The sequence below is a fragment of the Myxine glutinosa genome, chromosome 10 (genome assembly GCF_964187855.1).
Source record: "Myxine glutinosa chromosome 10, kmMyxGlut1.1, whole genome shotgun sequence".
NCBI classification, from domain to species: Eukaryota; Metazoa; Chordata; class Myxini; order Myxiniformes; family Myxinidae; genus Myxine; species Myxine glutinosa.
The window spans coordinates 53,706,768-53,724,362 of NC_136270.1; the positions used below are offsets into that span (position 1 = coordinate 53,706,768).

Here is a 17,595-nt window from a genome sequence, read left to right on the forward strand (position 1 = left end):
AACTATCCCCAATCCCCCATTCCCTAGTCCCATTGCCTGTAAATAACACTCTGTAGAACCGACCTTCCCCTTTTTCCCCCATTAAATGTCGTGCCCAGGTCCACCGCATCTCACGGAGACAACTTTCGGACATCTTGCTAGTTATTCTTAGTCTATGTCAGTTAAGGACTCGTTTCCATTAATTCTGACTCTTCGTTGCACCAGAATGTGATTGTATGGCACCAGTAGTGAGTTTAGGACCTCCCCATACCTCCTCCCATCTTCCCCATGAAACAACAACAACTACAACCACAGCGGGGGCGGCGCGGCCGCGGTGCGGGGAGTGTGCGTCCTCACACCGGCTTGGTTAGCCGCCATTGCCATGTGCGCCCACGGGGTTACCACGAAGGGGCTGGCTGTCAGCTCCTCGTCAAGGGCGGAGCCCGGTAACCCCCGCACCCAATAAGAAGCAACGGGCCGATTCCATCTGGGGCGGAGCTAACGAGCCGAGGGCGTGTCACTCCCCGCCGGATATACGCAGCCACTTACCGGACGTGACGTGAGATGCGCCCCGAGCTTGGAGAAAGAACGTCACCTTCCGAGCGCTGAGAGACCTCCCTGCATCTTTCGGACCGTGTGGATCCTGTCCCTGAGCCAAGAGTGCACCTTGTGCTGTCCACCGACTACCTGCCTTTCCTTGCCATCAACCCCCGTGTGAGTCAGTCTTGTCCCGTTTATCTGTCGTCTGTCGGGGCTAAGATAAGACCGTGTTTAAGTGCCCACCTTTCTATGCTGTCTCTCTTGTCTTTGTAATCTAACCTTCCGCAATATTATAACCTCCTCCGGAGGTCTTGAGAACCGTACCCCTGGTGTCGTGTCATTTAATCCAGCCGTTGTGTCCTTTCCTTCATTGATTTAGCATAGCGTGACTTAGTCAATGTTCGAGTGTAATCGGGTAACTTGTGCGAACACGGCGGCCATTCCGCTCGGCCCAGCATAACATCTTAATAAGTCGTGTCCGTAACACTATGAATGAAAACCGGTCACCATGGTGTATCTACGAATGAAAACCGGTCACCATGGTGGATCTACGAATGAAAACCGGTCACCATGGTGTATCTACGAATGAAAACCGGTCACCATGGTGTATCTACGAATGAAAACCGGTCACCATGGTGTATCTACGAATGAAAACCGGTCACCATGGTGTATCTACGAATGAAAACTTTATTTTAAGAGTGCATTAATAAATAAATAATATGGATATCAATATTAATATGTATATTATGCCATTCCCTCTATATTCATAAATAATATGAATATGGGGGGAGGGGCATAATGAGTTGGGTGTTCAGCGGGGAGGGAGATAATTGGTTGGGAGTTCAAAGGGGAGGGGGGTGCATAATGAGTCGGGGTGCAGAGAAAGGGGGGGTGGCATAATGAATTGGGTGTTCAGAGGGGGGCATAATGAGTTGGGTATTCATCGGGGGGGGGGGGCATAATGAGTTGTGTGTTCATAGGGGGGGCATAATGAGTTGGGTGTTCAGATGGGGGGGGGGAGGGCATGATGAATTGGGTGTTCAGAAGGGGGGGACATAATGAGTTGGGTGTTCATGGGGGTGGGGGCATAATGAGTTGGGTGTTCAGAGCGGGAGGGGGCATAATGAGTTGGGTGTTCAGAGGGGGGGGGGGCATAATGAATTGGGTGTTCAGATGGGGGGGGGCATAATGAATTGGGTGTTCATAGGGGGGGCATAATGAGTTGGGTGTTCAGATGGGGGGGGACATAATGAGTTGGGTGTTCAGAGGGGGGGGGTCATAATGAATTGGGTGTTCAGACGGGGGGGCATAATGAATTGGGTGTTCAGAGGGGGGGGGGAGATAATGGGTTGGGAGTTCAAAGGGGAGGGGGGTGCATAATGAGTTGGGTGTGCAGAGAAAGGGGGGGGGGGAGGCATAATGAATTGGGTGTTCAGAGGGGGGCATAATGAGTTGGGTATTCATCGGGGGGGGGGGGGCATAATGAGTTGGGTGTTCATAGGGGGGGCATAATGAGTTGGGTGTTCAGATGGGGGGGCATAATGAATTGGGTGTTCAGAGGGGGGGGCATAATGAGTTGGGTGTTCATATGGGGGGGGCATAATGAGTTGGGTGTTCAGAGCGGGAGGGGGCATAATGAGTTGGGTGTTCAGAGGAGGGGGGAGATAATGGGTTGGGTGTTCAGAGAGGGGGGGAGGGACATAATGAGTCGGGTGTGTAGAGGGGGGGGGGATCATAATGAATTGGGTGTTGAGAAGGGCGGGGGAGGGAGATAATGGCTTGGGTGTTCAGTGGGGGTTGGGGGGGGGGGGGCGGTTTGAGTTGGGTGTTCGGGAGGGGGTGGAATCAGTGCAGCAGCACAAACTGTGCTTTTGTTCAACTTCAAAACCCCTTTGACTGTGTTCGCTACACCTGTAGTGTCTTTTTAATCTGCCTGTATTTTGTCTCTCTTTTCAATTACCTCTGCTCTGTTTTGTTTTCCCGAGAGAACCCAAACATCATGAAAGCATCATGGAAGCCAGAGAGTCGGTGCTGCATGCCGCATAGGCTGGATTTACAAGGTGACATCCACGATGCGTTGCAGCTTCAAGCAGGAAGAGGTAGCGAGAGGCCCGGCGCACGACGGGCAGCACAGACAGCGCTGTAAAGTCCAGTTTGGAGAGTGGAGGATGCTGTTCCCGTGCAAGAACACTGTTCCAAAAATCCAAGGCAAAGTCCAGGCAGTTGTGATCATCCTCATGGTAGCTGCACAAAAATACAGGTAGAATTTCAGCAGCAAAGCTCAAAATGAAACACGATGAGACCACGTGTGAGCAAATTTGATGAGATAAAAGGGCGTCATTTGTTAATAAATATGATTCTTATTATCTGCTACCGGAGAGCTTGCCAGGTAGGAAGCTCGGAAAACCTGTCCATCCAGGTGTCCCAGGCATGCCGAACTGCGAGGGCACTGGCTCCGAGCAGCGGCACGACCAAGCACTGCCTCCAGCCATCGCAATCCCTACTGACCCCACCTGGGCCAAAACTGAACACTTCACCTGCACAGTGCCCAATAGGAATGGCAGCAACTTAAAATGTATTCAATAACTCATCTTTTGGGGTTCCTTTTGTTCTTTTACATTGTTTTTTAAATTGCAGCTCTTCCATGAGCCTCGATCATTGCAACAAATGACAACAAAAAACATTCAAAGCACATCATAAATACATCCATGAACATATAATAAACGAGCTTACAGGTTATTTACCATGGGATGAAGTGATACCCACGTGCAAGTCGTCATCTGTTTTATATCCACTGCAATAAAGAGGAACAAGTAGAGTTACACACGTATGTTTAGAAATATGTTTTCCTGTATATATATATATATATATAGTTACACAGTATGTTTACAAATATATATATATATATTGTTGCGGATCTCAGAAACGTCGGCTCTCCCCTTATCAAGAGGGGGTTAATCCCCTTGTCTTTTATCTGGCCAACGCGACCCTGGGGTTATAACGTTCCTTCCGGTCGATGGTAAATAGGGTTGTTGGTCGAGTTTTAGTCCTATTACCTAAGTACTACCACCGACCGTAAAGCAAGGGAATAACTCCCGCTCAAATCATGGATATCAGGTGGAAACGCCGAGCGGATAGCGATCCACGATCCGAGCTGTTAACAATGGCTAACCCGATTATAGCGGTTCCGATCATGCCACGTTTACCCAATGGAGAAAAGACTAGGACGATCGGATTGAGGAGAAACCAGAAAGAACAGGGCAATTTATTACAAATGTACAAAGAAGAAGAGGAAACGAAAGAATGTACAAGAAAGAAAGACGAAGGAAAAGTACACAAGGCAGTCTTAACTACAGTCTTAACGTATTCCCTGGACTCGGGCCCGCTCACTCTCAGATTCGGTCTCAGACTTCAGATTCACGCGGGGATGTAGATGGTAGAGTGGAAGGTCCGGCGATGGTGTCCAGGCTCCGGTCCTCGACCCGTACCAGGCGATGAAAACCGGCAGGCAGCTCTCCGTGTAGCGTAGCGCGAGCGGACAATTATCGTGACGGGGAAAGGTAAGCTTGGGCTATCGGCGTACGTAATTTGTGTACCGGCGCTTTTGTACTCACGCTACCGGTCTTACTCGCTCCAAGTGTCCCCTTCCCTATGTCCTGCATGCTGCAATTCTCAGTAATGCGTGCCGCGCGCTCGCCCAGTCAGCCCTCTCGTGAAGCGCAATTCCTTCCAGACCTTTCAATTCCAATCTTGGCTTCAGTCCTTTCGCAATGAGCGCTGCTCCGTAAGTTCTTATCACACTGCACCTTCCTCACGAGTCCTTTGCAATCAGCACCAGCGAGTCCTTCCAAGTCCTTATGCAAAGCGCAAATTGTTCCAGTCCTTTCGAGGGCTTTGTGTTCACGCTTTTATAAGCCAAGCCAGCGAACGCTCTGGAAGTCCAAAACCACGCCTATCAGGCGATCTCACTCCAGCCCTGGTTGGCTGGTTATGGCTTACCGGCCCCGCCCTGATGGCTGGTTGAGGTGGCCGCACCTCCATCCTGGCACTCCGTCCCCTTTTCGGGCCTTACCTCGTGGGTTTCTGGGCTGGTTTGGGCGGAAGCCCAGCGAGGTTGCGAACGCTGCTGGCAAAGGCGCGTAACCAATTGGGTGGGCCATGGGGCACAGACTGGGGAGCGCTTAAAAGCGTCGCTTGGAAGGGAGGCTGCCAAAATGAACGGATGGGGACCTACTCTTATTTGTTTGACGCAACGCAGATGCAACCACTAGAAATGGCCTTATCTAAACACGTATTATGAAATAACTGACATCCTATGGTGACCTACGTGTTGCTCGTGGCCTACCTATGGGGTGCTACCTTTAACCTTTAATGATGTTATATTTACTTACAAGTGTGGGTTCTCAAAACCGCAACAATATATATAGTTACACACGTATGTTTATAAATATATATACAGTATATATATATAGAGTAACACACGTATGTTTATAAATATATATATATATATATATATATATATATATATAGTTACACACATATGTTTATAAATATGTATATACTGTATATCTCACCAAACTCTCCTCTTTTGGTATCCATGGAAATCTCCACGCATAGCTGGCGGACTTCCTCTCTAGTCGTAGTCAACGTGTGGCCCTGAATGGTTTTCTCTCATCTCCTCTTCCTGTTCAGGCTGGAGTTCCCCAAGGCAGTGTTCTGGGCCCTGTGCTTTTTCTGGTCTTCATCAATGATCTCTCTGACTCTCTTGAAAATCCTCTCTATCTCTTTGCTGATGACTCTATACTCTGTCGCTCCATTCTTCATCCCTCAGATCGGCAGTCTGCAGCCTCCTCATTCTCTGCAGACCTGGACAAAATCACAGACTGGGCAAAAGAAGTGGAACATGTCTTTCAATCCTGACAAATCTCACACTCTTACGATGTCTCTCCGAAAAGACCGACTGGACAACCCTCCCATCCACTTTCTGAATAATCCTCTCCAAGAAGTTCTGTCACTCAAGCTTTTGGGTCTCACTATCTGCCATGATCTTTCCTGGGAAAACCACATTTCAAATCTGGCCAATCTGGCAAACCCACGGATCTCCAATGATACTGCACGAAGACGACTGCATGACTATGGTCTGACTGCCAGAAGACCATACAGAGGCCCCGTGATGACGGCTGCCCATCGCCGCAACCGGCAGAGATGGTGCCAGCAGCATCAGCGGTGGACCTTGGCGCAGTGGAACGAGGTCGCTTTCAGCGATGAGTCAAGGTTCTGTGTGGACAGTCCTGATGGGCGTGAGCGTGTCTGGAGAAGAACTGGCGAGCGATATGCCGATTGTTGCGTGCGTCAAGCCAACAGGTTGGGTGGCCCAAGTGTGATGGTGTGGGCCGCCATATCAGGCCGGTACAGGACGCCACTGGTGGTTGTGGATGGGATGTTATGCACAATGTTATGGTTATGGTATATGGTTATGTTATGGTTCAATGTTATACAACTTGTCAGTGTGATATGTATGCTCATCAGAAGGAAAAGCACATGATACATCGGAACGAATGAGTAGCAAGGTTCATGCACCTTAAAAAGCCACCACGAGTGGGCTGCAGCACAAAGGCAAAAGGATGGCGATGCCCGGAAACAATAGGGGTTGGCAGAGCTATTGGGGGCTCTGGCAGAGGGTTCAGGGCCAGTGGTGCACCGCAGGTAGGGCAACAGGTTGGGAGATCGACGACCACAGCGCGGACGCCACAGTGAGTGAAGAGGAGTAGTGTTGGGGCAGTCATGGCACGTCGGATGGCTGGACTGGCATTGCTAGACTGGCAAAGCTGTGGGCACACATTACACATCATTAATTATTACAAATGAGATTCGGAGATCTACAAAAAAAAGAAATCAGGAATTAGGAAGAAAACAACTTGGTCGGTGGGGGGTTTAGCGTGGAATTCGTGAACAAATCCCAAAGAAACTGTGCCCTGTTATCATTCCCACCTGAACCCTCGTCCATCCTCCGATATACCACGTGACTTTGCCACACCTCGTAATCTATCTATAATTCCAGTAATCTCTGTCTGTACGTTTGTTTGTCTGTGACCGCTGTTTCTCGACAACCACGGGTCCGATATACTTTTAACTTGCCAGGTATATTGCTGGGGACCCGAGGATGTGCCTTTTCAAGGTTTCATATTAATCGGACAATTACTTACCGAGCTATGTCCAAAAAACGATTCAACCAATCAGAGAGCAGCGAACGATCGCGTGTGCCGAACGTGGCGGACACACTCTGCCTCGGATGGCACATTTGAGAGCGTATTCATTTATTTCACGTTTGCAAACTATGTTGGCGTTAAACTATGTTTAAACACTAATAAAAACGAATTTGCGATTCATTCGCTTTCCTGCGCGTTTGTGCACGCGATGGCGATTTCTTTACCAAACTCCGGAAGCCGTTCGCTTTGGACCAAACCATTGCATGTAAACGCGATGGCGATTTCTTTACCAAACTCCGGAAGCCGTTCGCTTTGGACCAAACCATTTCATGTAAATAGAGGGGGGGGATTGTCACTGTACTCACAAGCCGTTCGCTTTGGACCAAACCATTTCATGTAAATAGAGGGGGGGGATATAATTTTAGATATAGATATAGTACGGGCAATGCCCTAGTACATGTAAAAGTACACATTCATGTGTACCAATGTCTTTGTCCTGCATGTGAGTTGTGTACATACTCCTCCAATCTCCGTGAGCCTGAGATCAGTGTTGTACATAAAAATCTTGAGATTTTATTATTTCATCACAATCAACCCCACGTGACCTTAATTTGTCTGATTTTTTAAACAGCACCTGATTAATTATGCGTTTGTGTGATAACAATTATTATTACTAAAGTGTAGTTTGTTCCATTTTTAGCAACTATTACTCGAATTGTCTCAATTTAGCTGTCCAGTGCGTACATATTAAATCGACGACGCCGGAGTAAAAAGGAGAGGGAAAAGATAACGCAATTCAAAGATTATTGTAAATAAATCAGGGATTTATGAAGCGAAGCGTATATTCGTTTCATTAACCTGCAGGAAGGTGTTCAAAACTCGAATATTTACACCTTTCGAATCTGTGCCGTCCATGGAGGTTGGACTTCCGCATTGGGAACGTAAGCCAGACACGCATTTGCGTGGTGACATCACGCGTACTTTGTGCATTAATGTTGTGGCGCGATTTAAATGTTTTGCTTTAACTACAGAGTACAGTGTCATCGCACGTTATAGGTTTTTCGATATAAATTACTGCTTCACTCACCAGCAGTAAATCCCCACTTTGCAGTTTCCGGTCAATGTGACGGACCACAAATATTTGCCCCGCCCCTCTGACTTGGCCACGCCTCAAGCTGTCACGTTTCGAATGATATGACGTAATTCGTGCACGATGTGTTGTTCCACGTTCTTTACTGCATTCATAATTTCATTGTCAGGTAGTAGCGACAGCTAAAGCGTTTATTTACCTTCAAATTAAAAAGGAAAACGATATACAGTGCCGATTAAATCTCACTCGGCTATTGTTTTTTTTGCATTTGATTAAAGTGAAAAGGCCGAAACTGTATTCCTGAAGGAAATGTTTTTGGATCCGCGCGCGTGTGTTCTAATTTTCGGGATAGACTTTACTACCTCGACTAGACCAATATACAGTAATTACGTTTTTTGTCTGTCTGTGTTTCGCTCTCCGCGAGTCCTCCTTGAGGTGTATCACCGTGAATTTAAGCGATGCTGTGGTACCGATCACTTAATGAGCATCATAAATGTTTGCAGCGTGAAAAAAGACTTTTCAAATCTAAAAATACACGTATTATTTCAACAATTAAATAAAAAATATCGGAAAGCAGGCAAAATTTGATGAATGCATGAATGAAGTAGGATGGATGGATGAATGAATACAGGAATAAAGGATCGAATGACTGAATGATTTGTGAATGACCAAAAAAACCCTGAAGGGAAGGAAACCTGGTCCTCCGTCGCTGATGCAACTTGTACACTGAAGGCGTTTGAGGGAGTTGAGGTTTAGTTTTGATCCAGAAAACTATTTTGTATTTCGATTCACTCGTAGTTTGATTCACTGTGTTGTTGGAGAAATGGCCGAAGATACAGTTTTGACACATGGTACGTTTTTGAGATTTATTGATAAATCCTTATTATGACGAGTGGGGTTGTGGATTCATCTTGATGGGTGGGGAGGGTGTGGGGGAGGGTGTGGGAGGTAGGGGGGGGACGGGACGGAGGTTGTGCATCGTGGAGGTGGGGTAGGGAGAGAGAGAGGGAGGGTGGTGGTGTTATCATGGAGGTGGGGTGTTGGTATCATCATGGAGGTGGGGTGGTGGTATCATCATGGCGGTGGGGTGGTGGTATCATCATGGAGGTGGGGTGCTGGTATCATCGTGGTGGTATCATCATGGAGGTGGGGTGGTGGTATCATCGTGGTGGAATCATCATGGAGGAAGGGTGGTGGTATCATAATGGAGGTGGGGTGGTTTTGGTGGGGTGGTGGTATCATCATGGAGGTGGGGTGTTGGTATCATCATGGAGGTGGGGTGTTGGTATCATCATGGAGGTGGGGTGTTGGTATCATCATGGAGGTGGGGTGGTGGTATCATCATGGAGGTGGGGTGGTTTTGGTGGGGTGGTGGTATCATCATGGAGGTGGGGTGTTGGTATCATCATGGAGGTGGGGTGTTGGTATCATCATGGAGGTGGGGTGGTGGTATCATCATGGAGGTGGGGTGGTTTTGGTGGGGTGGTGGTATCATCATGGAGGTGGGGTGTTGGTATCATCATGGAGGTGGGGTGTTGGTATCATCATGGAGGTGGGGTGGTGCCGGTGGTATCATCATGGCGGTGGGGTGGTGGTATCATCATGGAGGAAGGGTGGTGGTATCATCATGGAGGTGGGGTGTTGGTATCATCATGGAGGTGGGGTGGTTTTGGTGGGGTGGTGGTATCATCATGGACGTGGGGTGTTGGTATCATCATGGAGGTGGGGTGTTGGTATCATCATGGAGGTGGGGTGGTGGTATCATCATGGAGGTGGGGTGGTGGTATCATCATGGAGGAAGGGTGGGGGTATCATCATGGAGGTGGGGTGGTGGTATCATCATGTAGGTGGGTGGTGGTTGTAGAATCATGGAGGTCCCCGTTCCTCTTCCTTAACAGTATGGACCTCAAACATCCGGGGCCTTCGCTCAAATTTAACTGATCTCTCCATACAGGTTGCTTCTGACAAACCAGACGTGATCTGCTTAACAGAAACTTTCCTCCTTCATGATGTCTCTGATTCCTTGGTATCTTTCCCAGGTTACTCCCTCCTCCGGTATGATAGACCTGAGCCTCGTCCTGGAGGTGGGGTTGCTATCTTTATAAAAAAACTTTACTTCCCATCAAGTTATGTATTCCGTCATATTTTATAACACCTTTTTCTTCTTCTTCTTTAAAAGGCTGCTTTCGACTTGCTCACCAAATCAATTCATCCCCCAAAAAATATCCATCTCCTATAGTGCCTTTTTTCTACATTCCCTAAACTCTCCTGCACTCCATCCTCCATCCAGCGTCCTTAAACGTATTTTTAACACGAAGGTCACAAGAAACTCTTTGCAATAAATGTTCGTTTCCCATAAATCGTACACTTTCTAAAATCCAATCTCACCACTCCCCTCCAAATCTTCCCCATAACTCCTCCCCTCCAAGTCTTCCCCATCACCCCTCCCCTCCAAATCTTCCCCATCACCCATCCCTTTCAAATCTCCCCCCTTGTCCCCTCCCTCCTAAACTACCCCTCAACCCCTCCCCGCCAAGACACCCCCTTGCCCCTCCCCTCCTAGACTCCTCCCTCACCCCTCCCCTCCAAATCTCCCCCATATCCCATCCCTTTCAAATCCCTCCCCTTGTCCCTTCCCTCCCAAACTCCCCCATCACCCCTCCCCTTCAAATCTCCCCACCCTCATTGCTTCTCAATTTCCCTCCTCTCACTCCCCCTCCTCAAAGCGTCCTCCCCGCTTCTTCCCCCTTCCAACTCTCACCTCCAGCTCCCCCAACCTTCTACCTCGCTCTTCCCCCTCCTCAAATAACACCTCATTGTGCCTCACCCAATCACCATCAAACCTTTTGACCGCCCCATCCTTCCCTTTCTCCGAGCTATTCTGAAATCTCTGACACACCTTCAACAGCTCTCCCTACCTCTTCCACCTCTTCCACATCTTACCCTACCCCTCCTCCCCCCTGTTCTGTATCTGATGCTCCCCCTTCCTCTTCATTAACGGTATGGACCTCAAACATCCGGGGCCTTCGTTCAAACTTAACTGATCTCTCCATACAGGTTGCTTCTGTCAAACCAGACGTGATCTGCTTAACAGAAACTTTCCTCCTTTATGATGTCTCTGATTCCTTAGTATCTCTCCCGGGCTACTCCCTCCTCCGGTATGATAGACCTGAGCCTCGTCCTGGAGGTGGGGTTGCTATCTTTCTCAAAAACTCTCTTCCTCACTCGCCCTGCACTGCACTCTCTCCACCTCACCCCCAGGAATACCTCTGGCTACGGCTTCCCCTTCGCTCCCACCTCTTGTTCATATGTGTGTTGTACCGTCCACCAAACAGTGATGACTCCATCTACATCTCGCTGTCTGATAATATGGACCAACTTCTATCTACTCATCCCAACTCTCTCTTCCTCATATGTGGTGATTTCAACTGTCATCATGCCAGTTGGCTGGGTGTGGGTACCTCTCTCACTAGCCATGGCTCCTCAGCAAAGGACTTCTGCGACTCACTGGGACTGACACAATCTGTCAATTTCCCGACCCGGATCTCAGTCAACGGAACATCTTCTCTTCTGGACTTGGTTATGACTAACTTCCCTGAAAATGTCTGCTGCTCTTCTTCTGCTCCAATCGGCTCATCTGATCATGTCCTTGTTAAAGTGGACATCTCTCTGACCATCCTCAGGGAGCCTGCTCAGCGTCGACGAGTCTGGCATTTCACTCAGGCCAACTGGCACGGTCTTCAAGCAGCCATCAATCATCTGGACTGGTCTCCCATCTCTACCGCCTCTGACATCAACTCATCCTGGGAATTCTTCCAAAGTAAATTGCTCTCTCTCATGCACAGATTTATCCCATCTCGTCTTCAGTTGTCATACCCTTCCTCCCGTCCATGGTACACGGAATCTTGTGGTGAGGCTGTTTCCCAGAAACAACTTGCCTTCATCTCCTGGAAAGCAAATCCAACGGAAGGAAATCTCATTTCCTTTCACAAAGCCCGAAACAAGTGTGTGTCCACCCTCAGGAGAGCCAGGAAACAATATCTCTCCGTTCTCAAGACCGAACTCTCTTATCTGTCTCCCTCTTCCAAATCCTGGTGGCGTCTGGTCAAATCCGTTTCTGGTGTTTGTTCCCCCTCCATCCCCTCCCTTACCTCAAACGGCTACACAGCTGACTCCGCACGTGAAAAAGCTGAATGCCTCAACTCTGTGTTTGCCTCTAAATCTTGTGTCCCAAACTCATCCCTCTCTGTACCCACCATACCCAGTCATACCCTGCTGCTCCTGGACTCCGTGTCCTTTCCTCCTGACAAGGTGGAAAAGTTTCTGTCAACCCTCGACTCTGATTCTGCAACTGGACCCGACGGCATCAGCCCACGGGTCCTAAAATCCTGCTCTGCCGCTCTATCTCACCCTCTCTCTGTTCTCTTCACCCTCTCTTTTGCTCAAGATCATCTTCCATCTGCTTGGAAATCAGCCAACATCACTGCTATGCACAAAAAAGGTGCAAAAACAGATCCTAGCAACTACAGACCAATCAGCCTTCTCCCAATTATCAGCAAAGTCATGGAATCCATCATTGCTTCGGATATGAAATCTTTCCTCTTCTCCAATGGCTTGATCTCTGATCATCAATTTGGTTTCAGACCAGGTCACTCTACTCTGGACATGCTGCTTCTGCTGTCTCAACAATGGATGGAGGTCCTCAATGCCAAACAGGAAATTAGAGCTGTCTCCCTCGACATATCACGTGCCTTCGACACGGTCTGGCACCCCGCTCTGCTCACCAAACTCTCCTCCTTTGGTATCCATGGAAATCTCCACGCATGGCTGGCGGACTTCCTCTCTAGTCGTCGTCAACGTGTGGCCCTGAATGGGTTTCTCTCATCTCCTCTTCCTGTTCAGGCTGGAGTTCCCCAAGGCAGTGTTCTGGGCCCCGTGCTTTTTCTGGTCTTCATCAATGATCTCTCTGACTCTCTTGAAAATCCTCTCTATCTCTTTGCTGATGACTCCACTCTCTGCCGCTCCATTCTTCATCCCTCAGATCGGCAGTCTGCAGCCTCCTCACTCTCTGCAGACCTTGACAATATCACAGACTGGGCAAACAAGTGGAACATGTCTCAATCCTGACAAATCTCACACTCTTACGATGTCTCTCCGAAAAGACCGACTGGACAACCCTCCCATCCACTTTCTGAATAATCCTCTCCAAGAAGTTCTGTCACTCAAGCTTTTGGGTCTCACTATCTGCCATGATCTTTCCTGGGAAAACCACATTTCAAATCTGGCCTCCAAAGCCAGTCGCCGACTGGGCATCCTCCGTCGTGCGAAGTCCTTCCTTGGCACACCTGAGCTCCTCACCACATACAAGGCTTTCATCCGCAGCTCAATGGAATACTGCTCTCCCCTCTGGGCTGGTGCTCCTGCCTCACACCTAGCTCGCCTTCACGCTGTTGAAACCAAAGCATTCAGAATCATTGGAATCTCCCGCGATGAAGCTAACTCCAAGGGCCTCTCACTCACTCACCGCAGGCAGGTTGGTGGTCTTTCCGTCTTCTACCGACTCCTCTCTGGCCTTGCCCCCCCCAGCTCTCTCTGGGCTATGTCCCGCAAATATTCCTACAGGTCGCACAAGATCTGCCTGCAACCCTCTTATGGTTAAACTGCCAAAATCAAGACTCTCTGCTCACCTTCACTCTTTCATTCCTCTTTTCTCCCGCCTCTGGAACAAACTCCCTCACTCTCTTCAATCCCACTCCACCCTCCAAGTCTTTAAAACAGCTGTTCACCACCATCTCTTATCTTCCCCCATCCAAAACCTTGATCTTTTCTACCCCCGCTAATTTCACCCCAATTCCACTTTTTTGAAATACCAACTTCTGTCCAGGAAGTCCTTGGTGTCCTTGTGTTTTATACTTCTCCCTCGCCCCCCCCCCCCCCTTCCCATGCCTCCTCTCCCCGGGCCCTCTCCCTTCCACACATCTCCCTGCTCTCGGATGTTGTGTTTGTGTGCTTCCCCTTCTCTCCCCATCTTGTCTTCCGCTCCCTCTTTTTGGGTATTTTGTTTGTCTGGTTGATTTGTTTGTGAAGTAAATGTTAGCTCTTTCACGAGCCTCGATTCAGTTTTCAAAAAAAAAAGGACGAAAAAAAAAAAAAAAAAAAGAAGAAGCAAAAAGTGGGTGGTGGTTGTAGAATCATGAAGGTGGTGGTGGTTGTAGAATCGTGGAGGTGGGTGGTATCATCATGGAGGTGGGGTGGTTTTGGTGGGGTGGTGGTGTCATCATGGAGGTGGTGGATGTGGTAGTGGGGGTGGTATCATCATGGTGTTGGGTGGTGGTGGTGGTGTTGGGGGTGGTATCATCGTTGGGTTCTTTGGGTGTTGTGAAAGTCGAAGAAGCCCCCAAGTTGGTCCACGACGACTGTTAGAGGAAGTTGAGACTGCATGTTTCACCAGATTTGTTTTGCTCGTGGCGAGAAGCTCTAATGGGCAAGTCTTGACAGGTGAAACTGGAGTATTTGTGTTGGTGTGGGAGAACTGTGAATGATTATACATATTTTTTGTATACAGAATCGAGGCTCGTGTAAGAGCAAACACATTGAACATGAAAACATGCACAGACAAATAAAACATACAATGAAGGGAGCGGGAGACAAGAGGGGGGAGGGAGAGGGAAGTACACAAGCACAACAACAAAAGAGAACAGGGATGTTCGGTAGATCTGTGGAGGGGGAGGGCTAGGGAAGGAGGGTGGAGTACAATGTAAAAAGCAAATTAACACTGCTAGGAATTTCAGGAAAGAAGTTGGGGATTTAAAGAGGCGGATTTGGGGTGTTTCAATGGGGGTATAAAATATCAAGGTTTTGGATGGGGGAAGACAAGAGATGGTGGTAAACAGCTGTTTTAAAGATCTGGAGGGAAGAGTGGGATTGAAGAGAGTGAGGGAGTTTGTTCCAGAGGCGGGAGAAAAGAGGAATGAAGGAGTGAAGGTGAATAGAGAGTCTTGATTTTGGCAGTTTAACCATAAGGGGGTTGCTGGCAGATCTTGTGCGACCTGAAGGAATATTTGGGGGATAGAGCACACAGACAGAACAGGGGGAGCAAGGCCGGAGAGGAGTCGGTAGAAGACAGAAAGACCACCAACCTGCCTGGGGTGGGAGAGAGAAAGGCCCTCAGAATCAGCTTCATCACGGGAGATTCCATTGATTCTGAAAGCTTTAGTTTCAACAGCGTGAAGCCGAGCTAGGTATGAGGCAGGAGCACCAGCCCAGTGGGGAGAGCAGTATTCCATTGAGCTGCGGATGAAAGCCTTGTATGTGGTGAGGAGCTCAGAAGTGCCCAGAAAGGACCGCACGACGGAGGATGCCTAGTCGGTGAGTGGCTTTTGGAGGCCAGCTTGAAAATGTGGGTTTCTCCGGAAAGATCATGGCAGATAGTGAGACCCAAAAGCTTGAGTGACAGAACTTCTTCAAGAGGATTGTTCAGAAAGTAGATGGGAGGGTTGTCCAGACGGTCTTTTCGGAGAGACAAAGTGAGAGTGTGAGATTTGTCAGGATTGAAGGACGTGATCCACTTGTTTGACCAGTTTGTGATTTTTAACCAGGTCTGTAGAGAGTGAAGAGGCTGGCTGCTACCTGCTGATCTGAGGTTTGAGAAATGAAGTGGCAGAGAGTGGAGTCATCAGCAAAGAGAAAGAGAGGATTTTCCAGAGAGTCGGAGAGATCATTGATGAAGACCAGAAAAAGCACAGGGCCCAGAACACTGCCTTGGGGAACTCCAGCCTGAACAGGAAGGGTGAATGAATGAATGATCGTTTTAATGCCATTTTCCCCGCTAGAGCGGGGGTTAGCCTTGCGGGCCCCATGACAATCATGGTTCCCTGTTTGAGGCAATGTTTTTATGGCCGGATGCCCTTCCTGACGCCAACCCTTCGTCACGTCTTACGATGAGCAGGGATACGGTGTACCTATTGTAAACCGGGGTGCACACCGGGATCATTCATCCCAGCAAGCTGGTACTCAATTTGCCGACCCCGGAAGGATGACAGGCTGAGTCAACCCCCCTGGCGTTAATTCAGCGATCGACCGGGATTCGAACCCAGGATCCTCGGATCCCAAGCCGGCACCCTAACCGCTAAGCATACAGGAAGGGTAGATGAGAGAAATCCATTCAGGGCCACACATTTTCTACGACCAGAGAGGAAGTCCGCCAGCCATGCGTGGGGATTTCCATGGATACCATAGGAGGAGAGTTTGGTGAGCAGGGCTGGGTGCCTGACCATATCGAAGGCACGTGATATGTCAAGGGAGACAGCTCTGATTTCCTGTTTGGCATTGAGTACCTCCATCCATTGTTGAGACAGCAGAAGCAGCATGTCCAGAGTAGAATGACCTGTTCTGAATCCAAATTGATAATAATAATAATAATAATTCATTTATTTTGTATAGCGCTTTTCCAGAAGCCCAAAGGCGCTTTGACAGAGTGGAAAACATAATGCATAACAGTACATGAAAACAACAATTGCAAAAAGACAAGAATCAAGAAAACAAACAGCAGCGATATACGGCATATATATAAGACAAGAATCAAAAAGACAAGACAAGAATCAATAGGGAAATATTTAAAGCAAAAGGAGGGAGAAGGAGAAGAGATAGTCAGGGGTTAAATGCTGTGGGTTGAATGTTGAATGCAGCGTTGAACAGGTGGGTCTTTAGTGATGTTTTGAATGTGGTGAGTGAGGAGGAGTCTCTGATGGTGTGAGGTAGTGAGTTCCAGAGGGTGGGAGCAGCGATGGAGAAGGCCCTGTCCCCCCAGGATCTGAATTTGGTCCGGATGGAGGGGGTCAGGAGGTTGGTACCAGCAGAGCGGAGGTTGCGGGTGGGAGTGTGTCTGGAGAGGAGGTCAGCCAGGTAGGATGGGGCCAGGTTATGGAGGGCTTTGTATGTCAAGAGGAGGATTTTGTACTGGATTCTCTGGGGGATGGGGAGCCAGTGAAGCTTGTAAAGGACGGGGGTGATGTGGTCACGGGTCCGGGAATGAGTGAGTAGACGGGCAGCGGAGTTCTGAATGTATTGGAGTTTATTGGTGATTTTTGAGGGTGAACCATAGAGGAGGCTATTGCAGTAGTCCAGACGGGAGGTGATGAAGGCGTGGATGAGGGTTTCTGCAGCCGTGGAGGAGAGGGATGAGCGGAGACGGGCAATGTTTTTCAGGTGAAAGAAGGCTGACTTTGTGATCTGTTTAGTGTATTTGTCGAAGGAAAGGGTTTGGTCAAAGATGACGCCAAGATTCCGGATGTGAGGGGAGGTGGATACTGGGATACCGTCGATGTTGAGGGCAAAGTTATGGGTGGATTTTGTGAGCGTTTTTGGGCCAATGATGATTATTTCAGATTTATCACAGTTAAGCTTGAGGAAGTTGATTTGAAGCCAGGATTTTATTTCAGTGATGCAGTTTGTCAGGATAGAGTGGGTGTCGGTGGAGACGGACTTGGTGGAGATGAAAAGCTGGATGTCATCGGCGAAGCAGTGGAATTGGAGACCATGACGGCGGATTAAGTGACCGAGCGGGGACAGGTAAAGGATGAAGAGGAGGGGGCCAAGAACTGAACCTTGGGGGACACCTTGGGGGAGGGGAGCAGTGGGGGATTTGCAGTTATTGATGGAGATGAACTGGCATCTGTCAGAGAGGTATGATTTAATCCAAGAGAGGGCAGTGCCGGTGACGTTAAAGGTGGATTCAAGTCGGGTGAGGAGGATAGTGTGATCGATGGTGTCAAAGGC

General features: G+C 48.7%; 2 protein-coding genes across 2 annotated transcripts in view; one reads left to right on the forward strand and one right to left on the reverse strand.

The window, feature by feature from the left end:
- Positions 1-1,990: 1,990 nt before the first annotated feature.
- Positions 1,991-7,670, reverse strand: MKRN2OS (MKRN2 opposite strand). Its single transcript, XM_078785640.1, has 5 exons — positions 7,587-7,670; positions 6,100-6,347; positions 3,264-3,313; positions 2,894-3,056; positions 1,991-2,763 (listed from the first exon to the last, which is right to left on the reverse strand). The coding sequence occupies exons 1-5, from the start codon at positions 7,641-7,643 to the stop codon at positions 2,517-2,519; spliced, it is 765 nt and encodes a 254-aa protein (XP_078641766.1). The 5' UTR covers positions 7,644-7,670; the 3' UTR covers positions 1,991-2,516.
- A 777-nt stretch (positions 7,671-8,447) lies between these two features.
- The window catches only part of NARS1 (asparaginyl-tRNA synthetase 1), a 61,901-nt gene continuing 52,753 nt past the window's right edge, over positions 8,448-17,595 (forward strand). The window contains exon 1 of the mRNA XM_068127687.2: positions 8,448-8,669. Coding sequence (XP_067983788.1) covers positions 8,642-8,669 — 28 coding nt within the window. The 5' untranslated portion in view covers positions 8,448-8,641. The remainder of the gene's footprint in view (positions 8,670-17,595) is intronic.

Coding starts and splice junctions, on each gene's coding strand:
- MKRN2OS (XM_078785640.1), bottom strand. CDS start 7,643: ATGGACGGCACAGATTCGAAAGGTGTAAATATTCGAGTTTTGAACACC. Junction 6,348..7,586: donor TTTTGAACACCTTCCTGCAG/GTTAATGAAACG, acceptor GTGTGCCCACAG/CTTTGCCAGTCTAGCAATGC. Junction 3,314..6,099: donor ACTCGTGGTGGCTTTTTAAG/GTGCATGAACCT, acceptor TCTTTATTGCAG/TGGATATAAAACAGATGACG.